General features: G+C 40.3%; 1 protein-coding gene across 1 annotated transcript in view; it reads right to left on the reverse strand.

The window, feature by feature from the left end:
- The window catches only part of CEP290 (centrosomal protein 290), a 116,224-nt gene that overhangs the window by 34,440 nt on the left and 60,287 nt on the right, over positions 1 to 21,497 (reverse strand). Inside the window, exons 23-32 of the mRNA XM_050935966.1 lie at positions 21,231 to 21,333; positions 12,903 to 13,133; positions 11,652 to 11,825; positions 9,067 to 9,178; positions 6,895 to 7,100; positions 5,274 to 5,425; positions 2,563 to 2,674; positions 1,717 to 2,172; positions 442 to 606; positions 24 to 131 (exon numbers count right to left, since the gene is read on the reverse strand). Coding sequence (XP_050791923.1) covers positions 24 to 131; positions 442 to 606; positions 1,717 to 2,172; positions 2,563 to 2,674; positions 5,274 to 5,425; positions 6,895 to 7,100; positions 9,067 to 9,178; positions 11,652 to 11,825; positions 12,903 to 13,133; positions 21,231 to 21,333 — 1,819 coding nt within the window. The remainder of the gene's footprint in view (positions 1 to 23; positions 132 to 441; positions 607 to 1,716; positions 2,173 to 2,562; positions 2,675 to 5,273; positions 5,426 to 6,894; positions 7,101 to 9,066; positions 9,179 to 11,651; positions 11,826 to 12,902; positions 13,134 to 21,230; positions 21,334 to 21,497) is intronic.

The following is a 21,497-nucleotide window of genomic DNA, read 5'->3' on the forward strand; positions in this document are numbered from 1 at the left end:
TTAAAATAAATCAGTATAGATACCTTTCGAGCAGTACTAAGTATTTCATTTTGCTGACGGTCATATACGTCTAGCTGACGTTCTAACTCTACTTCTCTCTGATCCCAAGCCATCTGCCGCTCTTCATAAAACTATAAAAAAAAAGTTTGATTAAAACGATCTACATTGAAATCCTGACCCACTGATGTCAATGAGAACTTTACTACTCAATTCAACAGGGCAAGGATTTCACCCCTACTTTAGAGAATTTGAAAGCAATTCTAATGTGCCATTGACGGCAATTCATCTTTAACTGTAACAGCATGGGATAACAGAGATTTAAGTATCATACATCTTGTACTTGTCAGTTATGAGTTTTTTAAATGTAACAAAAGAATTTTAAAAATTATTAAATAAAACAGAAAATATATTATTATTCTAACACCATGCAGAAGTTTATACCTTGCTCTGTTGTACAATTTCTTCTTCCAGACTGCTGATTGTATGCTCATATTCAGAAATGATATTATTCAAATATTTCATCTCTTCTTTTTGTTTGACTAACTCTCGATTCAGTTTAAGTTCCTGGAGACGAAGTTCTTCCATTTTCATATGCCATTCGATTACCTGTAAATAATAATAGTTCATACAGTTCATTATCATTATCATCTTAATCAGATGAAAAGAGCATTTAGGGAATTTGGATGTCTTTTCCAAAGTGAAACTAAGTTTGCAAAACAACCCACAAAAGTTGCATATAATGAACTATAACATTCAACTATATATATATACACTAATAGTAGCAATATCTATCACTTACATAAATCCCAAAATGCTCAAAAAACTTTACAGACTGATTGAAAACTAAATATTCCAAGGCCACTTTACCCACCATAGTAATACAAATGTCTTTAAATAGAGAATGCAATACTATACAATAGTTGGGACAGAAAATGAGAATGTCTTATCCAGTTGAAAGATAACTATCTAAAAAAGGTAAAATATAATTACCCAAAAAACAATTTGTCCCGAATGCCGGAGTTAACATCCCTACTCTTACCAAAAAAAAAAAAAAAAAAGTGACATGAGTTTTTTAATGGCCAAAAGTAGTTGGGACTTGTGCCAAGTAGGTAGCACAGTGCTTCCTATTTCATACTGTATTGAATCTCTAATACCACTTCCTACAGAATTTAAATTTGCTTTAGAGGCCTTCAATCAAAAGAAAACCAAGTGTGACCCTGCTTAGACTATGGGCTGGTCTACACTACCACGGCAAGTCGACTCAAGTTACGCTACTTAAGTTACATGAATAATGTAACTGAAGTCGATGTAGCTTAGGTCAACTTACCGAGGTGTCTACACCACGCTGGGTTGACAGAAGACACTCTGCCACTGACTTCCCTTACTCTTCTTGGGGAGGTGGAGTACGGGAGTCAACCAGAGAGTGCTCTGTGATCGATTTAGCAGGTCTTCCCCCAGACCCGCTAAATCAACACAGTTGCATCAATTGCAACAGTGCTGATCTACCAGTAAGCGTAGACATGGTCTTATATACCAACTAGTAAAGCTGGCCATTATCCTTTCTTTAGAAAATAAAACAAACAGATATTACAATACTGCATATTCTGAAATCATGAACGCACATATTAAAGCAAAAATTCAGCATACAGAGTAGATTAACGTTTTCATTAAACGTATATAAAATTAATGATTACTAAAAGATATAAGATGTCAAACCTTTTGGGCTCCTCTTGTATCTTTCAGTGTGCCTATTAACTCTTCTAAACCTTTTACTTTTAATTCCATCTCCACTGCTCTGTTCTCTATGTTTCGACGCTCTGCCTGAGCACGCTGGACTTCTTCCATGATTTTTAATTTGTCATTCTGCAACTGAATCATGGTTTTAGAGAATTTTTCCTGTTGCGCCAAGGGCAGAGCACCACTAAACTGTCGCCGCAGAGATTGCACAGTCTGGCGTAGATGTTTGGCTCTATTTCTTCCTTCTAGTCGGGCATAGTATAATCCCTGCTCTTTGTCGTCAAGCTTCTGTTCTAGGCGTAGATTATAAATCTCCATCTTTTGCAGTTTCATTGTCAGTGCTTCTAACTTGCCCACAGCAGTGGTCTCACTAATCTGAAGAGCTACGATATGCTGGTGTAATTTTGCAATAAGAGCTTTTTCATCTGACTGTGCCTAAGCAACAAAATATATAACACAGACATTTTTTAAAATATAAAATCATTAATTGAAAATTAAACATATTTACATGAAGTGCAAGTGATTACCACATTACAATGCCTATCATACTCCCAATGAAGTTAATGGCAAAACTCTTCTGGGTATCAATGGAAGCAGCATCTGGCCTCACATCAATTCATGTTTTGTTCAGTATTACTTGTATAGCCAAAATAATAATAAAAAAATCTGTCTTTTCAAAAACAGATTTAAAAAATAATATTTCTCCAAAATAAGATGAAAGCACTTTCTTAACCTAATATAAAAATATTCTATCCCTAACCCTCTCTCCCAAAACAAATCAGTTAACTATAAAGTTTTAACACAGCAGGGCAGTACTGACCATACCTGATAGTCTAAAACTTGCATTCGAAGGGATTCCACTTCCTTCTCTCTGGATTGCTGTCGTGCGTCCAGAGCTGCAACTTGCATTTTGGCAATATCAGAAAGCTCCCTTAACCTAGTAGAGGGAAACAAGAATTTATTCCAATTTAAAATATTAAATAATCCTTCAAGCTAAAATGGTGTCCAAGTTCCTTTACCAATAAAATGTTAAGCTCTACTACACAAAAGGTCCTGAAGAGAGGTGCTTAAAGGCATCTCTCCCTCATATTAGGAGATTCAAAGTTAACATACTTTTCAGCATTTCCAGATCTTTTCCCTTCCCATATACAAGTATGGATGAGTAATTTGGATACTATTCCCATTATTAAAGCTCCTGCTAATCTCTTCTCATGCCTATTTTGGAAATAAGGCTGAGGTTTATGGATCTGATTCTTCAGTTTCACTACTTACGTCAATAGCAAACATCCCAGTTTACTTCAAGATTACTGGAGAAGACCTGTTACAAGAACCTTATTAAAAATTGTCATAAACAGATAGCTAAGGGTTAATGTCTCTTTCACTTGTAAAGGGTTAACAAACAGTGACCTGCAACACCTGACCAGAGGACCAATCAGGAGACAAGATACTTTCAAATCTCGGTGGAGGGAAGCCTTTGTTTGTTTTTTTGGGGTTTTGTTTTGTTCACTCTGGGCTCTGAGAGTGACCACATGTACCTACAGGCTCTCTAATCATCTATTCCAATTTTGTAAGTATAAAGGTAGAAAGGCGGTATAGTCTTTTTATTTGTTTTCCTTTATGTGCAAAGGTGTATTTGGCTGGAAGTATTTTAAATTGTATTTCCATTGGAGGAGGCTGTTTCTCCAATTTCTATAAGCTGACAGACCCTGTAACTTTTTACCATCTAAACTGCAGAGATAAACCTTTTACTTTTTTCTTTCTTTTTATTAAAAGTTTTGCTTTTAAGACCTGTCTGATTTTTTTCTCCTAGTTAAGGCTCAAAGGAACTGAGTCTGTATACACCAGGGAATTGGTGGGGAGAAGGGAAAGAGAGCAGGGGGGAGAAGGGAAAAGTGAATTTCCTCTTTGTTTTAGATTCACGGAGTTGAATCTGGATTGCCTCTGGGGGAAGGTATCATTCCTCTCTGTGTGGTGATTCAAGGAGTTGAATCACGGTGATCTCCTAGTGTACCCAGGGCTGGAAAGAGCTGGGAGGAAGAAAGGAGGGGGAAGGGAAATGGTTTATTCCCCTTTGTTGTGAGACTCAAGGAATTTGGGTCTTGGGGTCCCCAGGGAAGGTTTTGGGGGAGACCAGAGTCTATCAGGCACTCTACTCTAAGTCCTGACTGGTGGCAGCACTACAGGATCTAAGCTGGTAATTAAGCTTAGGGGAATTCATGCTAGTACCCATATTTTGGACGCTAAGGTTCAGATTTGGAAATTATACTATGACAAAAATGTCTTTACAAAAGTGTATAATTGCTCTATACAGAACAGAAAAAAACAAAAACGAACAGTAGAGAGGAGTCCTGGAAGGGGTATAGACTGTTTACACAGAAAGACCACTGTCCACAGTCACAATTATATTTCTAGGCCACAAATGTTAGTATGTCAATTCATAATTCATAATCTTGTGAAGTCAGAAAGATGAGCTATTAATATCTTGAAGCATCTTTATAATCTCTGCAATTACATGGCATTGCAGATTTGCTTTTAACTTTTGGAAATTTTGATACACAAAAGTCTTGATTAAGTGTATCTTCCACAACAAAAACAGTATTTTTCTTTTACTGCAAAAACAAAAGCCTAATATTACTTAAGAAAAAAATATTTAGAAACGATTCATTTTACAGAGTATATAATATTTATTTTCATGTCACTTCCTCTGCTATTTTCTACTGCAGACATTCTTATGAAAAAAAAAAAAGCTATTTGTTATGTTTGATGACCATTTTCAGAAGGGTATAAATGACAGAAGATTAATTCAAAAATCTTGTTTTGGGGCAAATATGACAACACTTAGGTAATGATATTTTAAATACTTTGTATAAGCAGGATTCTTTCAAAATACTTTTTAAAAAAAATTCTCAATGAAGTATCAATGGATCTTCCAAAAATTAACATTTTTGTTTCCCCGCAGTATTTTCACCAGTTTTCTATATACACCTCTACCCCGATACAACATGACCCAATAGAACACAAATTCGGATATAACGCGGTAAAGCAGTGCTCTGGGGGGCAGGGCTGCGCACTCTGGCAGATCAAAGCAAGTTCAATATAACGTGGTTTCATCTATAACACGGTAAGATTTTTTGGCTCCCGAGGACAGCGTTATATTGGGGTAGAGGTGTACTTGATAAGGATGCAACAAAGGGAACAAATTATTGTTTTGCTAATTTGTCTGAAATATTTTAATAACCACAAAAAGTTGTTGTATCTAATTAAGGCCATTATGCAGGAAAGGATGTAAGCACCTGCTTACATTCATACCTATTCAGGTCAGCACATATGCATTTGCTTAAGTCCCATCAGAATCAGGGTTCTTCTAAATCAGATTCTTTATGTAATACTTCATCTAAAATTCCAGGTGTAAAATATATAAAGACAGATGAAAATTGTTTTACTATTAATGTAGAAGCAACTTATATCTGTATAATTCAAATTATGGAATACTTCCAAACATACTGTAATACTGAATTTGGTACTTCTGCACTTACTTTGATACCTCAATCTTCAGTTCCATTTCACTCTTCTCTAGCTCCACGATTTTTCGTCTGTCCGCATCACTTATTGCTTTACTCACATTGTTTGTCAATTCATCTCTTAATGCCTGTTCCACCTTTTGTGCCTCGAGGTTGATTTTAGTAAGCTGAAAAAAACCACAGTATATTTGCTAAATATATTTGGCAAAGGCATACAATATATTTTAGTCAGCACAAAATGTTGTGAAGTTGTATTTAATGAAACTGTTTCCTCTCAGTTTCTTCCTTTGGTTTTCTTTTGTTCTCCTCTGAAACATCCAACTTCTTGCTTACAACATCACATGCACATCAGAGTAGCTATGTAGGCATCCATACAACAAAGTATTCTAAAAGAAAACCAACGTTTTCAGTTCCTTGAAACAGTGAAAGCAAAAAAACTAGCTATAAAATGGGGTAGAAAAAGAGAACAACCCTTGGACTATAAACTCTTCAAGACAGGGATTCTCTTTGTTATATGTTTGCATAATGCCTAGAACAAGGGTGCTGGTACTACAAATAATAATAATAAGACGACTCACTGAGTAGTGTATTTATATTACCATTACTAGCTAGCATTTTCACAATAATGTGACTAGTCATTTTTTGTTGCTCAATTCGAGACACAGAATCATAGAAGATTAGAGTTGGAAGAGACCTCAGGAGATCATCTAGTCCAATCACCTGTTCAAAGCAGGACCAACCCCAACTAAATCATCCCAGCCAGAGTTTCACCACCCTCCTAGTGAAAAAAGTTTTCCTAATATCCAACATAAACCTCCCCCACTGCAACTTGTGACCATTGGTCCTTGTTCTATCATCTGCCACCACTGAGAACAGCCTAGCTCCATCCTCTTTGGAACTCCGCTTCTCTGAAGTGCCAGAATTTAGGAGAGTTAGAGCTCAACAATTCCTGAAAATCAGGCCCCTTGAAGAAAGCTCAAACTGAGCACCAAAAATTGAAGCGCCCAAGGTCACTAGTCACTTTTTAAAATCAAATAACTTTGGGCCAAGACAGATTTCTGCAGGGCCTGAAGTGGCATAGCAGAAAGCCCTGCAGATAACATTCCAAGCATAAGACAAAACATAGAAAAGGACACAGAAGGTTTGTGAGAAAGTCAAGATAGCATTATTTTGCAGGGAAGAAAGGTTGGAGGAGAATGCAAAAGCCAACAAGGTCTGAAATGTATGCAAGACCATGACAGTCACTGATGATCATGGAAAAAATAGCAGAAAACAGTTTATATCTGTTAAACATTGGGAACAGAAAGATCAAGAACTGTGATTTTTGCAAAAATCTGGTTGCCAAGGAACTAACAAGGTTTTGCAATATGCTCACTGTGTGAGAGTCATATTATATCAGCATTAATTTTATAGTGAATAACCAAGTGCTGAAATAAATTACTGACAAATTAATATATTACATATTAAATATATCTCTTCAAGCAAAAACCTATTTACAAGCAGCTACATTTTGATAAGTAAACCTATCTATCAAAACAGGCACCAATGGTAGGTATAATAGAGCAACACACCAAAAACCTCAAAGTGCATTTCTAGGAATGTAACTGACAAATTATTTAATTACATTTCTTTATACCTCAGCAAACTTGGTTTCCAGTTCAAAGTTACGTTCTTCTACTTGCTTTAAAGTGTTCCTTAAGTGTTCATACATTCGATGCGAGTGTTCAGCTCTCTGTCTTTCATTTAGTTCCTTCATTTCCAGCACAGTGATTTTCTTAGAAATAGAAACAATCTCACTGTTGGTAATTGCTTTTGTGGCCTTGTCCATGGCATTGTCACCCCCTATGTTCAATAATACTTTAATTAGGCTTAACAAGGTTTTTAAATTAGAAAAACAAAAATACAACTTCTTAAAGTAGACATGTACTTTTGATTTACCTCTGTAAGGAAACCAGACACCTAAACAGTTTCTGGAATTGGAAGAGCTAGGCATTTAACTAGTCTTCCGTCATCACACATCAGAAATCTAAAAAAATCTTATCAATTTTTAAGAAAACATTAGCTCTATAAGAAGATTCCAGGATTATCACGCTGTCCGTGTGTCACTCTGAAGTCTAGAATATTGGCTGAGGTAGTGTAAAATGATGGAAAGAGCTACAAGACTAGAACATAAGAATTTAAAAATAGCCATACTGGGCCAGACTAGGCCAGTATCCTGTCTTCCAACAGTGGCCAGGTGCCTCAGAGGGAATTAATAGAACAGGGTAATTATCAAGAGATCCATCCATTCCCAACTTCTGACAATCAGAGGCTAGGAACAACCAGAGCACAGGATTACATCCTTAATCATCTTGGCTAATAGCCATTGATGGATCAATCCTTCAGGAACTTTTCTAATTCTTTTTTGAACCCAGTTATATATTTGGCCTTCACAACATCCCCTGGCAACCAGTTCTACATGTTGACTGGGTGTTGTGTGAAGAAATACTTCCCTTTGTTTATTTTAAAGCTGCTGTCTATTAATTTTGTAGGGTAACCCCTGGTTCTTATATTATATGAAGGTGTAAATGACACTTCCTTATTTACTTTCTCCACACCATTCATGATTTTATAGACCTCTATCATATTCCCTGTTAGTCGTCTCTTTTCCAAGATGACCAGTCCCAGTCTTTTTAATCTCTCCTCATATGGAAGCTGTTCCATACCCTCAGCCATTTTGTTGCCTTTCTCTGTACCTTTTCCAATTCTAATATATCTTTTTTGAAATAGGGCAAACAGAACTGCACGCAGTATTCAAGGTGGTGGCGTACCAGGGGTTCAATCATCACTGGGATTTGCTGTCTGTTACTGTCTAATTTTTAAGTTCTCAGCCATTTTCAGCATTTGTACACGTTATGAATTACATCCTTATGACAGCATGGGATTTCACTTAGTAATTAATATAACAGGCACAACAGCAATCATCATCATTAAGACTGCATAACCATTTTCAACGTAACCTCTCATTTTTAGTCACTCAACTAGCAAATAACTGGCAGAAAATGAATAAAACACGAAGTGAACAAACAAGTGTAGAAGAGACGACTACATAAGAGAGAAATCGGGGAAGTAAGTTGGACCCACACAATGCTGCAGTTATTGAGAACATGGAAGTAGTATATTAAAGTTTCAAAATCCAGGCAGAGGAAACTACTGTCCTGGAAACCGCTTGTCTGGTTACTTGACTGATGTTCCAGCCAGGACCCCGGGCTTCTGAATCAGATTCAACTGAGGTCACCTAAAAAAGCCCAATCTTTAATCCCAACCTTTAGCCCACTTAAAGGGAGGGTGACTGAAAGCTGTTGGCACCAGTGGGGGCCAGCAATTCCCCTGTGAGACAACCAGGTGGTTCAGCAGCTGCTGGGTCAGAACATAGCGTACTGTCAAAGGGGAAGAAAAGCCAGAACTGGCCACCTCACCAAGTCCACCTGCCATCAAGGCAGTGAAAAAGCACTGTTAAAAATGTTTTCTGGATTTCAAACTTTAACAAAATAATAGTATAGCTAACCTCACTAAATAATAAAAGTCCATTCTATTTGAAAAATACCAACCAAGAGGTTCTCTAAAAGACTAAAATAATCCTAAACTTGAGTAAGGTTTTTGCATTAAAATTTTCTTAACCTCTGAATGAAGAGGAAATGAGGGAAATATATTATAATTTAATCTAAAGTTTCCTAATGGTATTTTGTTTTCAATCTTTATTAAAAATTAGTTTTTCAAAGGAAATACAATATGTTCTTTACTGATATGAAATAGCTTTTATACTTGCCCAGCTTAGTTGTTTGGTCCCAAGCTTGTTCTACAGTGTGAAGTTTTTCTTTTGTGATCTCAAGTTCTTTATTTAATGAATTTATCTGTTCCTTCAAGGATGCATTCTCACTCTGTATGGCAGAGACAACGTAATAGAGCAATATAACAGTAATGTGGTTGATGGTTAAAATATTATGGTTTGGAATAACTTATTAACCCAAAATAGAACAGCCTATGGTATCTAGTTTTTATACAATAATCAAAATGTTTGTCTTTGGCCTGTGTATGTTGTATGCTTCTATTTACCATGCATTTTTATCAACAAAAAGTTAAACTCAAAGATTAACCTTTTTTGTTATAGATGACTAGATACACGATGCCCAAGACTTAAAAAACAAAACCCTTTATTGGTATTTTAAAATGTTCCCTCTCCCCCAGACCAAATGATGGCTAAAACTAATGCTTTAAACAACTAACAGGATCTTTACGTTGCTTTCAATGTTCATGATTAATTCCAAAAGAAACAAAAAGGAGGAAAGGATTGCCAACTCTTTTGTTTTAAAATACTCTTATTTTAATTGGTTTAGGCTTGCAAACACATTTCACGCAATTTGTTCATGCTGAGAACTGCTTCTTAGTTTCAGACCTTTCAGATTACTGGGATAAGCAAAATAAACAAACTTTTCTCTCAGTAAAAAAAAAAAACAAACCCAACCCACCTTAGGGAAACACTCATTCTGCAGTTACCAGTTATACATCCAACAGCCTGAAAACAATGTCTGGAGTAACTGGCTACCTAGCACCTGTGGGCTAAAGTGTCATTACCCTCAGAAAAATCTGTGGACAGGGTTATTACAAAGTTTTACCTTATGAGGTTCTCCTCGAACTAGCCCCTCTGGTGGGATTAAACGGAAGGAGAGGGCATGAATTTTTGAAGAGAAAAGAGAACCCCCACTTTAGTATGGAGAAAAAAGTTTTTGGGAATAGTTGCAGTTTCATTGGTCCCTATATCACACTGTGACCATATTTTCTAAATTAAAATATAGGTCATTTTTGTTGTGACATTTTTACAGATTTATCTTTTTGAATGGTTATTTCACAAAAATACATTTGAAAAATATATATGCTGGTATCACTACTGCCAGCTTCTGACTCAGGCATGTGTTATTCTTGTTCCATGGAGCAGGAGATTATTTCAAATAACTCAGTATTTGAATTTATCATGAAACACTGGATAAGAGTCATTAACATTCCTTTGGGAGAAAAAATAGCTTTGGTTGCCTGGTAAAATGAAAAACACAGGACATTTCAGGTGTTTTTCAAAAAAAGTTTGTGGGACACCAGGAGCTTCATATGAAAAACAGGGACTATATCAGTTAAAGTCATCTCTTTACCAACAACACTGACAATGGCTAGGTTCCCTTTGATGGCTCAATAACAATTACAGAAAGGAAAGCTTTACAATTTGGTGCTTTCCTGCCTTGACTTTACTCTGAGTCCCTGAACTAACTTACTCACTCTCTAAAAGAACAGGAGTACTTGTGGCACCTTAGAGATTAACAAATTTATTTCAGCATAAACTTTCGTGGGCTACAGCTCACTTCTTCAGATGCTGTAGCCCACGAAAGCTTATGCTGAAATAAATTTGTTAGTCTCTAAGGTGCCACAAGTACTCCTGTTCTTTTTGCAGATACAAACTAACACGGCTACTACTCTGAAATTACTCACTCACTGTCTTTCTCAGGTCTTTCTACATTTGCTTATCACTTTGGTGCTTAAGTGAAATATGACAGTTCTTTTCCTTCACTCCCTCCAGCTCATATACTTTTCCCATAGCCACATGATTGCTTATTGCTGGTTCAGTTGTGTTTGTCACTTCGGATTTATCATTTTTGGTAATCTCAAACATATCTTATAAAAATATATAACTAAATTCCTTCTGATTTTTAAAGGTTTAATGTTGAGACTCACTTCTTACAGTTTATGAAGTTTAAACTGTACTTAAAATTAAAACTGTTAGCTGAAATCAGCACCTCTGAGCTTGAACAGTGACACAGGCTGAAACAGAGCGGGAGCCTCAATGTCAGATATTGTAAACCTGTTTTCTTCTTTTATATCAATTTGAATACTCAGAAAAGCTGTATTACATATTTCCATGTATATGACTCTCTTACTGTGAGGAGCTCCAGCAATGGGACTTCCATAGGAGTGAGGTAATGGAAGAGGGTATGGTGTTACAGCAGCTACAGTGCTCTCCTCTTCTTAGGGTTGGCCTACATTGGCAACTTACATAAGAATAGCTGTATCTCTCAGGGGTCTGAAAAATCCACACCTTTGCATGACATAGCTATGCTGACCTATGTCCCAATATAGACAGTGTTAGGTTGAATGAAGAATTCTGGAGAGGTGGATTTACTACAGCAACAGGAAAACCCCTCCCATTGCAGTAGTGAGTGTCTACACTGAAGCTCTACAGAGGTGCAGTTGCAGACATACCCTTAGCGGACTCAAAGGGGACAATCTGGCCTTATATATTTATATCTTTCTTCAACATAACAAAATGTGGTTATTTCCATAACGGTCAAGAGTATCAAGTAACATTACCTCCATGTGCTCCAAGTTAGTTGTTCTCTGGACAAGCAAGTTATCTTTTTGCAGCATATCCCTGTATTTAGCAGTTAACTCATTATACTGCTTATTAGCCAGTTCTAGCTCAGACAGAGGCACACTATCATCCAAACCTTTTTGCAGAGCTGCAATCTTAAAGCTTGCCATTTCCTATAAAAATAATTATATTATATTGGTTTACTGTATACTAGAAGCTTTTAAATTGCTACCATTCTCCTAAATCATATGCCTGCTTCTTTGCCAAATACATCCGATACTAATATAAAAATAGTTTTGTAAAGACAATTATTTCACTATTACTTTTAGAACCTGGTTTGCCCCCACCTTTTTTTTCTATTTAAGAGATAAATTTCAAAATAGTTCAGTAACTATTTACTGTAACAAAAGAGAACAGAAAAACTGTCTCAGGGAACAGAGCATTTTGAGACAAATTAAATATGAGACTATAACAATATCAGTTATGCCATTGCAAATCTAGCAGTTTGCCTAGGATGCTGAACACTATGCCTAAAAGAACTGGGCTATGTTGTATTTGGCCCTTTTTAAAATCCCAGCCTTGATTCTTAATTTTATGTATCACCTGTGGGTGTAACATATCAATACCCAGTGCTGTGTTTACTTTTCTCATAGCCACATGATTGCTTATTGCTGGTTCAGTTGCATTTGTCATCTCCAGTTTATCATTTTTGATATTCACAAACATATCTTTAAAGATTTAATGCTAAGACTCACTTCTTACAGTTTATGAAGTTTAAACTGTACTTCAAATTAAAATAGTTAGCTGAAATCAGCACTTCTGAACCTGAACAATGACACAGGCTGAAACAGAGCGGGAGATTCAATGTCAGATATTGTAAACCTGTTTTCTTCTTTGATACCAATTTCAATACTGAGAAAAGCTGTAACATATATTCTCATGTGTACATATTAACATGCTATTTACATGTTAAAATATTCAACATCTAAATAGCAAAGTTCTTCTGACTGGTCAACCAGTATTATGGCAAGGTGTAATCTGTTTAATAATCTCTGACATTGTGCTTCTATTCTTCCAAAATCACAGTCGTCTTTTTTCCAATCAAACTAGCAGCAGGAGACTCCAAAATGCCAATTTTAACTTAAATAAATAAATGGAATTCACAAATATTTCCAATTCGGTGTTCACCTTTCAGAATGTCGTACAATTCAAAATGAATGAAGACAAAAGGTATACCACACAAGCCATACCTTGAATCGCTGCAAGTGTCCAATCTTTTCTCCAACTGCAGTCTCCATTGATGTTAGTTCAGCCTTTTGTTTCTCATTTTCTTTTCTAAGATGCCGTTCCATTTCAAGTAAAGTTGTATACTGTCTTGTCAGTGACTGTTCGTTCACTCGCAAGACGGTCATTTTTCTACTGTTTTCTGCAAGTAGTTTTTTGGTTTCATCCGTACCCAGCTGAAGTGCATCCAGTAAATTCTATAAAATCAATAAAATATTATTACGGTTGTGCTGAAAACTTCTATAACTTATGGAAATACATGCCAGTAAAATAAACTAATCAGAGCTCGGTTCTGCTCAAACTCTCTTTGTTGAAATATTTTTTGCTACTTAATTCTACTAGCAAAAAACATTCTACAACATTTGGATAATTAATTGAGAGGAATTTTGTATAAAGCAGGCATTTTCTAAGGTTAGAAGGACATGGATATTTCTCAACTCATGTCTCGCCATCAAAGGCTGGGTAGGAGAATTATTTTTTCTCTACCCCCTCACTTACAAAACCTGTCAAAGGGTCTATGATGTGGCTTTTACTTTCTGAATCAAAACATTTTTCTCTGTTTGACTGTTTTCTAAATCAAAGAAATTTCCCAGTGACACTTGCCTCTGCAGAAACTCTTTTACAAGGAATTTTCCAGTTTGAGAGGTCAATAATAGTAGCGCTGCATGGGGACTGGAATTTCCCACTCATGGAAAATTTCACATTTCTCAAAAAATAAAGGAATCAGTGCTCCGGAAGCTCTGAGAATCCCGGCTCTATGGCAACCATATTGTGGGCTGCTGAGGAGACAGAAGCCTGGGATCTGGAAGAGCTTTGGAAGTGGGGCTGTCATGGTTCCCAGTCTCCTGACTCCCTGTCAGCTGGAAGATTGGAAGCTCTGGGAACCCCAACTCTACCACCCTCGAGGCAGGCGGATAAACGAGCTGGCAAAATGCAAGGCAAGTTTCCTTGAGTAAACTGCCTTGTTCCACAGGAATGTGTTGATTTTGATGCATTGTCATTGTCCTGACCATGCTGGAAGAAAAACGAGAGGCAATGGATATGGTTTAATTAAGTCGCAATGTTATTCACTTAACATGTCTGGGAATACTTGGCAATAAATTGTACAGCGAAGGTTACCATTATTTCTTTAATTGTTTCCACCTATTTTGGAGGCTGCCATTGGACCTCCCCTTTCCCAATTTGGTCCCAACTAGCTTGTTGCTGGGGCCTCAGCACCCTCCCCTCTTATGAGGTTTAATGGAGGGCTGGAAAAAGCAAGAGGGTTGTCGCCTCACAGTACCAGACTTCAGGAAACCTAACCTTCCTTCCCCAGCTTCCTCAGAAGATGCTTTTCATTAAATTTACTTCATCAGAGAACTACATCCCTTCTCTACTAAGTACTTGCAGTTGACACCTGCCACACGTTACTGAGTAAGCTGTGTCACTTTGTCTGAAACGCCTTACCCCACTGGATTCCTGACCTGCTATGGGGAAGACAAAAGAAAAATAATAAAACTATCTCGTCTCAGCAAATTTGGCAGTGTGGGAAAAGTTCCTTTCCAGACCTGAAAGCAAAATGGCTACTAGTATAAAATCCACAGCAGATCATGAAAAAAGTGGTCCTACTCTAGTCCCAGGGGTGTTGCTAGCTCATGACTGCAGAGAGAGGGGGCTTCTCTGGAATTGCCTAGGGTATAAATATCCGAACTCCCTCAGGCACCTGGAGGGGCAGTGTCCCTGATCTGGTCTTGCCACTCTCTGTTCCTCCTAGCTCTGTCCAGGTAAATTTTCACCCCACCCCAATTGCAGAGGGGACTCTTAAAGAAGCAATTACCTCTTTTCTTTCAGCTGACACACTGCATTCAGTTGTAGTGAGCACATTTTCCAACCAAAAAAAGAGGAGGTTAGTTACTTCTAACTGTACGTTCTTCAAGATGTCTGGTCCCTATTTTTATTCTACTATGGGTTATACATGCACACTATGTGCACAGAACTGGAGAATTTGAAAGTATTGTCTGTTTGGTCCACATATGCACCCTGGCTCACCTCTGTGCCTCCAACAGGACAAAGGGCAGGGCGGACTGACCATCTCTCCAGTTCCTTCTCCACCACGAATCAGAGATTCAAAGCAGAGGGAAAGGAGGGCAGGTAGTGGAATACAGATAGGGACCACACACCTTGAAGAATCTACAGTTACAGGTAAGTAACTTCCTCTTCTTCTTTGAGTGATGGTCCCTATTGTATTCCACTGTAGGTGACTTAAGTAGGAGGAGGGTGTGAGGATGAAGACAGTAGGGCTGAGAGAAGGATAGCTATTCCAAAGGAGGCATTAGCAGAGGAGTCCTGGACTAGGCCACAATGTCTTGCAAAGACATGAATGCAGCCCTAACTTGGCTATTTTACAGATATCAAGCAGGATACCTCCTGAAGTGACGCCATAGTCTCTGCTTGTGCTCCCGTGGAATGAGGTGTTACTCCATGGGATGGAAGGGAATGTTCAATAGTTGAGAATAAAGTAAAATGAAGCCAGAGAGCCATTTGGCGCTCCTCTGGGTGGAGACTGCTTGTCCCCTGAGTCTTTCTGTTATAGCGACAAATAGTCTCGGGGAGTTCCTGACTGGTCTTGTTCTGTGTAGGTAAAAGGCCAAACAAGGCCCAGTGCTTAATTTTTGCCAGGGCCTTGGTAGTTCATAGTCCTGGCACCTCTGGGCTTGCTGTACCAGTTATGAATGTAAAAAAATTGCTTAGAGCCCCAGCACCTCTTTCATTACAAATTAAACTCTGACAAGGCCTGCCGGACATCAAGGATGTGGAGTCTCTGAGGAAGTACGTGGTTTATGTAAGAACATAGGTAAGTGGATCAATTGGTTCAAGTGAAATTCCGAAACAACTGTGGAGGTGAGTTTGGAGTGTAAATGTAATAAAACCTTACTGTTATGGAATACAATGTAAGAAACATTCAACATTGTTGCTCCAAGCTCACCAACCCTTCTGGTTGAGGTGATGGGTACAAGGAATGTAACCTTCACAGAGATATGGGATATGGAGAAGGAAGCCAGGGGTTCAAAGGGTCGCCATGTGAGTGCTGAGAGAACAAGATTCAAATCCCATGTAGGGACAGGCTTGTGAATAGGGGGAAAGGTTCTGATCAGGCCCTTCTGTTGGTCAGCAGGTGAGCGAAGACCGAGTAACCCTGAGAAGGAGGATGGTATACACTAATCTCTGCCATGGACAGGCCTTTAGAGAAAGGATATAGTCTAAAATGAGAGGGATAGCTGCTTTTTCTGGAAGAATGTTCATTTGATGTGCCCCAGAAGAAAAACAACTCCACTTAGCCAGGTAACTTCACCTAGTGGAATCCTTCCTAATATTAGAAAGTATGTTTCATATGGCTGCAGAACATGAGCATTTTAAGGACAATCCTCATCCAAAAAACAAGCCTTGATGTGAAGCAAATGCAGACTGGGTGCTTGGTCTTGCCATTCTGCTGGGTCGGGAGCTTGGAAAATGATCAGAACTGTGGATGACATGCATCACAGATTTGGGAACCAAAACTGTCTGGGCTAGTAGGGTGATCAGGATAACCCGATCCTGTTCTGCCGGATTTTGTGTAGAAGTTGTGGCAGGCACAGTAGCAGAGGAAATGTGTAGTTCAGGTTATCTGACTAAGGGAGAGCATCGCCTTGGAAGTGGCAATCTAGGCTCTGGAACAGTATGTGATGCATTTGCTGTTTGTTATGGTGAACAGATCCCTGGTTGGGATTCCCCACAGATCCAAGATATTGTACAGTACTAAGTTGTGGGGTTTCCACTTGTGGTCAACTGCAAAATGTCTGCTGAGGGAATCATGTTGAGGGCGGCGTGCCAGTCTCCAGGATCTAGGGAAGGATAATGGTCCCTAGTGAGACCATGCGGAACTTCAACTTTACCACAACTTTGCTGAGTCTGCGTAGGTCCAGGATGGGCCAAAGCCCGCCCTTGGTCTTGGGGATTAGGCAATAGCAGGAATAAAAGCCCCCTGACTCTCCCGGAACCTCCTCTATCGCTCTCAAAGCCAGGAGTGATTGGACCTCCTGTAGAAGGAGGTGCTTGTGAGAAGCATCCCTGAAGACGGACAGGGAAGGAGTGGGGAAGAGGAGAGAAGCAAATTGGAGGGAGTATCCCCTTTCCACTGTGCATAGGACCCAACGGTCTGATGTTATGTAGGACCACGCACAGAGAAAATCGGAGAGATGATCTTGGAAAGGCGGGGAAGTATCTTGAATGAAGACTGGTGCTCTGTCCTCAGGCGCACCTACAAAAGTTCTGCTTAGGCCCTGCCGACGGCTTGGGAGAGCCCTTGCCTTGTCTGGCTTCGTGTCCAGTTTGTTTCCTTTTACCACCTCAGCTGCATCTTCTAAAGAAGTCCTGTCTCGGCCGAGGGGGAGGGTATCACCTCTGAGGCTGTGGTCTGAAGGGCCTTCTCTGCATTACTGAGGTATGCATTCCCAGAGAGCGCATGATAATTCTCGAGTCCTTCAGACTCTGCAGCCTTGACTCTGTCTTCTTGGAGAATAGGCCCTGGCCAACAAAGGGCAGGTCCTGGACAGCCTGCTGTAACTCTGGTGGTAAGCCAGAGATCTGCAGCCACAAGATGCGGCGCATGGCTATGCCCGAGGCCAGGGTCCTAGATGCTGAGTCTGCCACATTCAGAGAGGCTTGTAGGGAAGTTCTAGCCACCTCTTGCCCTCCTCTACTATAGCCCCAAATTCCTCTCTGGACTCCTGTAGAACCAACTCCTTGAATTTCTCCGTAGAGTGCCATGAATTATAGTCATATCAGCTTAGGGGTGCCTGCTGGTTGGCCACCCTGAGCTGCAAGCCTCTGGCCGAGTACACCTTGCGCCCAAACAAGTCTAGGTGTCTAACGCCCTTTGATTTAGGCCCCGGGGCCTGCTGACTGTGCCACTCCTTCTCGTTGACTGAAGCCACAACAAGGGAGCACAGTTGGGAGTGCATGTAGAGGTATTCATAGTCTTTCAAAGGGACAAAGTACTTCCTTTCCACCCCCTTGGCCGTAGGTGGAATAGAGGCTGGTGACTGCCAGATTGTCTTGGCATTAGCCTGTATGGTTTGTATGACGGGGAGGGCAACTCTGGACAGTGCCTCAGCAGACAGAATGTCTACCACAGGGTCCTCTACCTCCACCACCTCCTCTACCTGGAGGTTCATATTGCACGCCACTCTGTGGAGCAGTTCCTGGTGGGCACAGAGGTCCATAGGAGGAGGGCCCAAAACCGTAGTCCCCGCCACTGCCTCATCGGGCGAGGACGAGGAAGATACTCCCGGGACTAAGCAATCCTGTGTGAAGTCCTCTTGTGGATGATCTTGTTGCTCAAGGTCCATCAAGCTAGGAGCGTGGGCCTGCACTGGCACTGGAGCAGTTGCCTCAGAGCCTCCCGGGGGGGGGGGGGGGGAGACACAGTGGCCTCCAGTTCTCGGGGCTCCAAAGGGGCGGAATGGGAAGCCTCCAAACAAGCCCCCTGGGCCTGATGGTATGCCGGGGGTCCAAAAGGACCACTGTGGGCGTTCGTGGCCCAGGTCCTGGCCTTCTTCTAGCCACTGACCTGTACTGCCCTCGCCCTGGTCCTGGGTGTGGAAGCCACCTTGTGAGTGTGACGACACAGAGACGGAGCAAGATGGCCAAGGCAATGCTGTACACACTGGTGCAGAGTACCCCGGTGCTGTACGGTGCCATGGTGCCGGGACCGGTGCCGTGAGGCAGAACGGTACCGAGACGTCGATCGGTGCCTGCAGTCATACGGGTACCGGGAGCCTGATCTGGATCTCAATGGCGACCTCCGATGAGATCAGCGTCAGGATCGGCTCCAGGTCGAGTGCTGCTGTGACCGGTACCGGGAATGGCGCCGGGAGTCTGATCAGTACCGGCCGTAACATGATTCGGATCTCCGTGAGCCAGAATGGCGTTGCGAGTACGACCGGCACCGAGAACGAGAGCGGTGCCGGGACTGCAAGGGACGCCGTGATGGATGCCGGGAAGAAGATCGGGACCGGGACGGTGGTCGCATGAGGCATGGCTTTCCCTTCAACAGCACTATCTGTGCTGAAGGTGCTGCCGGCTGCAGAGGAGTCGGCTCTGTGAGCGCAATCAAGTCCTGCACCGTTGAAAAGGTTTCCGGTTTGGAGGGTAGTCTCAGCTCCACCACGGTGTGCCCCGAGGAACTTACGTGCACTGGACTCGACAGCCCTTGTGGTGCCAGAGTTGACGGTGCAGGAGTCAATATTTTTCCTATGCACTCCGGCAATGGACGTGGCTCCAACTGCGGTGCAGGAATGTTGGTACGACAGCTGCCACCACAACAAGAAGTGGCCGGCACCTGCTTGGGCTGCTTCTTCTTCTAGCTCAGAGATAGAGACCTGTGCCATAGTGGTGGAGGTGTCGGGGAGATCTGGTGCCACAAGTCTTTGGTAGAGTCTGAACACAGTGCCGGACCAGTCGGTGCCACAGGGGCACTCTGCACTGAGGACGACAGTGCTGAGTCTCGGCGTGCGGAGGAAGGGACTGGGCTAAGTGCCGCCTCCATAAGGAGCTGCTTCACTCTAAAGTCCCACTCCTTCCTGGTCCTCAGCTTGAAGGCTTTGCAAATGTGGCACTTGTCTGCTTGGTGGGATTCCCCCAGACATCTTAGGCAAGAGTCGAGGGGGTATCCCGTTGGCACTGGCCTCTGGCAAGCCGAGCAGGGTTTGAAGCCTGGAGACCCAGGCATGGACCTAGGTACCGGGATAGTGGAGAGGGGAGAAGACCCCGTTCCCTCCCACTAATTAAACTAACTCTAACTATACTAAGTAATTCACAACTATTAACAACTATAATCAACTATTAACAACTAATCAGAAACTATTTACAGGTACTAAAGCGAATGCAAGGGAGTGTGGAGATCAGCTAAGCTGCGCTCCACAGTTCCAATGACCGTCACGGGTGGTAAGAAGGAACTGAGTGGGCGCTGGGTCAGCTGGGGCATATATCCGGTGCCATAAAGGTGCCAGTCCAGGGGGCGCCTCAGCCGACCCACGGAGTGTTGCTAGGGTAAAAATCTTCAGATGATCATGCACGCGGCACGTGCACACCTAATTGGAATTGATATGAGCAAGCACTCGAAGAAGAACGTTTTGTCTGAAAACTTCTGACCATCTCTAGTCAAAACTTCATATGTATAAACAAGAATATTTTAAAATACATTAACATACCTCCTCTTTGGACACATTTATGTGCTAGTGGCTCTAGAAATGAAAGATAGCTGGAAAAAGAGATTCCATAAAGAAACAAATAATTTTTGGATGGCACCATAAGTGTGTCAGGTGTTTAAATATATATTTAAAGATTTTTCCAAGAGAAAAATTCAAAATATCCTAATTTCACTGCTGTGTATTCCAGAAAATCTAGAGACTCAGAGTGGGATACTATAATAATTTAGTTACCCTATAGGTTCTTTTGAAGAATTTTTACCTTTTCCCTATTACCTCCAAGAAAGAGACCTAAAATTCAGGCTTTTGCTTGTGCTGCAAAGGACAGAGGATTTTGTCTTTTGGGTTTTTTTTTTATGACCCAAGTGAAAGTGTTCAGAGAATGAATGTTCTAGTTTTTGGATATACGTTTAGGTCATAGTTGCTTCAAAAAAATAACTTAAAAAATATCATCAGTCAAGGATCTACAAAAATGATTGCAAGTGATACAGTGGGAGACAAGCAGTCTTTTGAATTTCATAGTCTGATACAGTGTTTAATTTGTGCCAGGAATTGCCAGGGCTAAGCCACCCTAGGCTTGGCAGTTTATAGCCCCGGCACTTCTGGGCTTACCGCGTCAGTTATGAAAGTCAAAAATTGTTTGAGCCCTGGCACCTCTTTCACTACAAATTAAGTACTGGTCTGATAGGGTTATTTCCTGATCCTAACAAAATACACTGGGTCAAATACAGCCATGATATAAGCAAGTATGACATCACTAATTAAGCAGCAAGAACTTGCAGCCTCTTATGGGGCTGAATTTGGTCTATTATTATACTATCCATGCCAACAGTTTAAATACATTAAATGAATAAAACACAAAGTGCACTAATAAGATGAACATGTGAGTAATATTACAATTCAAGATAGTGTAGTTGTAAGTCATACCAGAAACTAATTTCTCTCTCTACTTGTGCCAAGTTAACTTCGGAATTTTTGTTTACTCCTGCCTTAAAAACTCTAAAATTGCAAAAATCTAACACATTTTCAAGCAAAGTTAAACAATTTTTTAAAAAAAACACTGCTTACATTGTATTCCTTTATTTTCACAGCATCCTGTTCTTTTTGATCTTCTAGCTTCTTCTTTTCTTCTTTCATTTTTTCAGATTCTGTTTGCCAACTTTCTTTTTCACTAAAATACATATATATTCATTTAAATAAAAATAGTTCAATTTTTCATTCAGAAATATTAAATATTGTAAAGATTTTTCAAAACTGTTTGTAAATCATGTTACCATTATAATCTTATTAACTGAAATATGCTATTTTAACATTAACACATTTTTCAATTTTTTT

This window comes from Gopherus flavomarginatus, chromosome 1, assembly GCF_025201925.1.
Source record: "Gopherus flavomarginatus isolate rGopFla2 chromosome 1, rGopFla2.mat.asm, whole genome shotgun sequence".
Lineage (NCBI taxonomy): Eukaryota > Metazoa > Chordata > Testudines > Testudinidae > Gopherus > Gopherus flavomarginatus.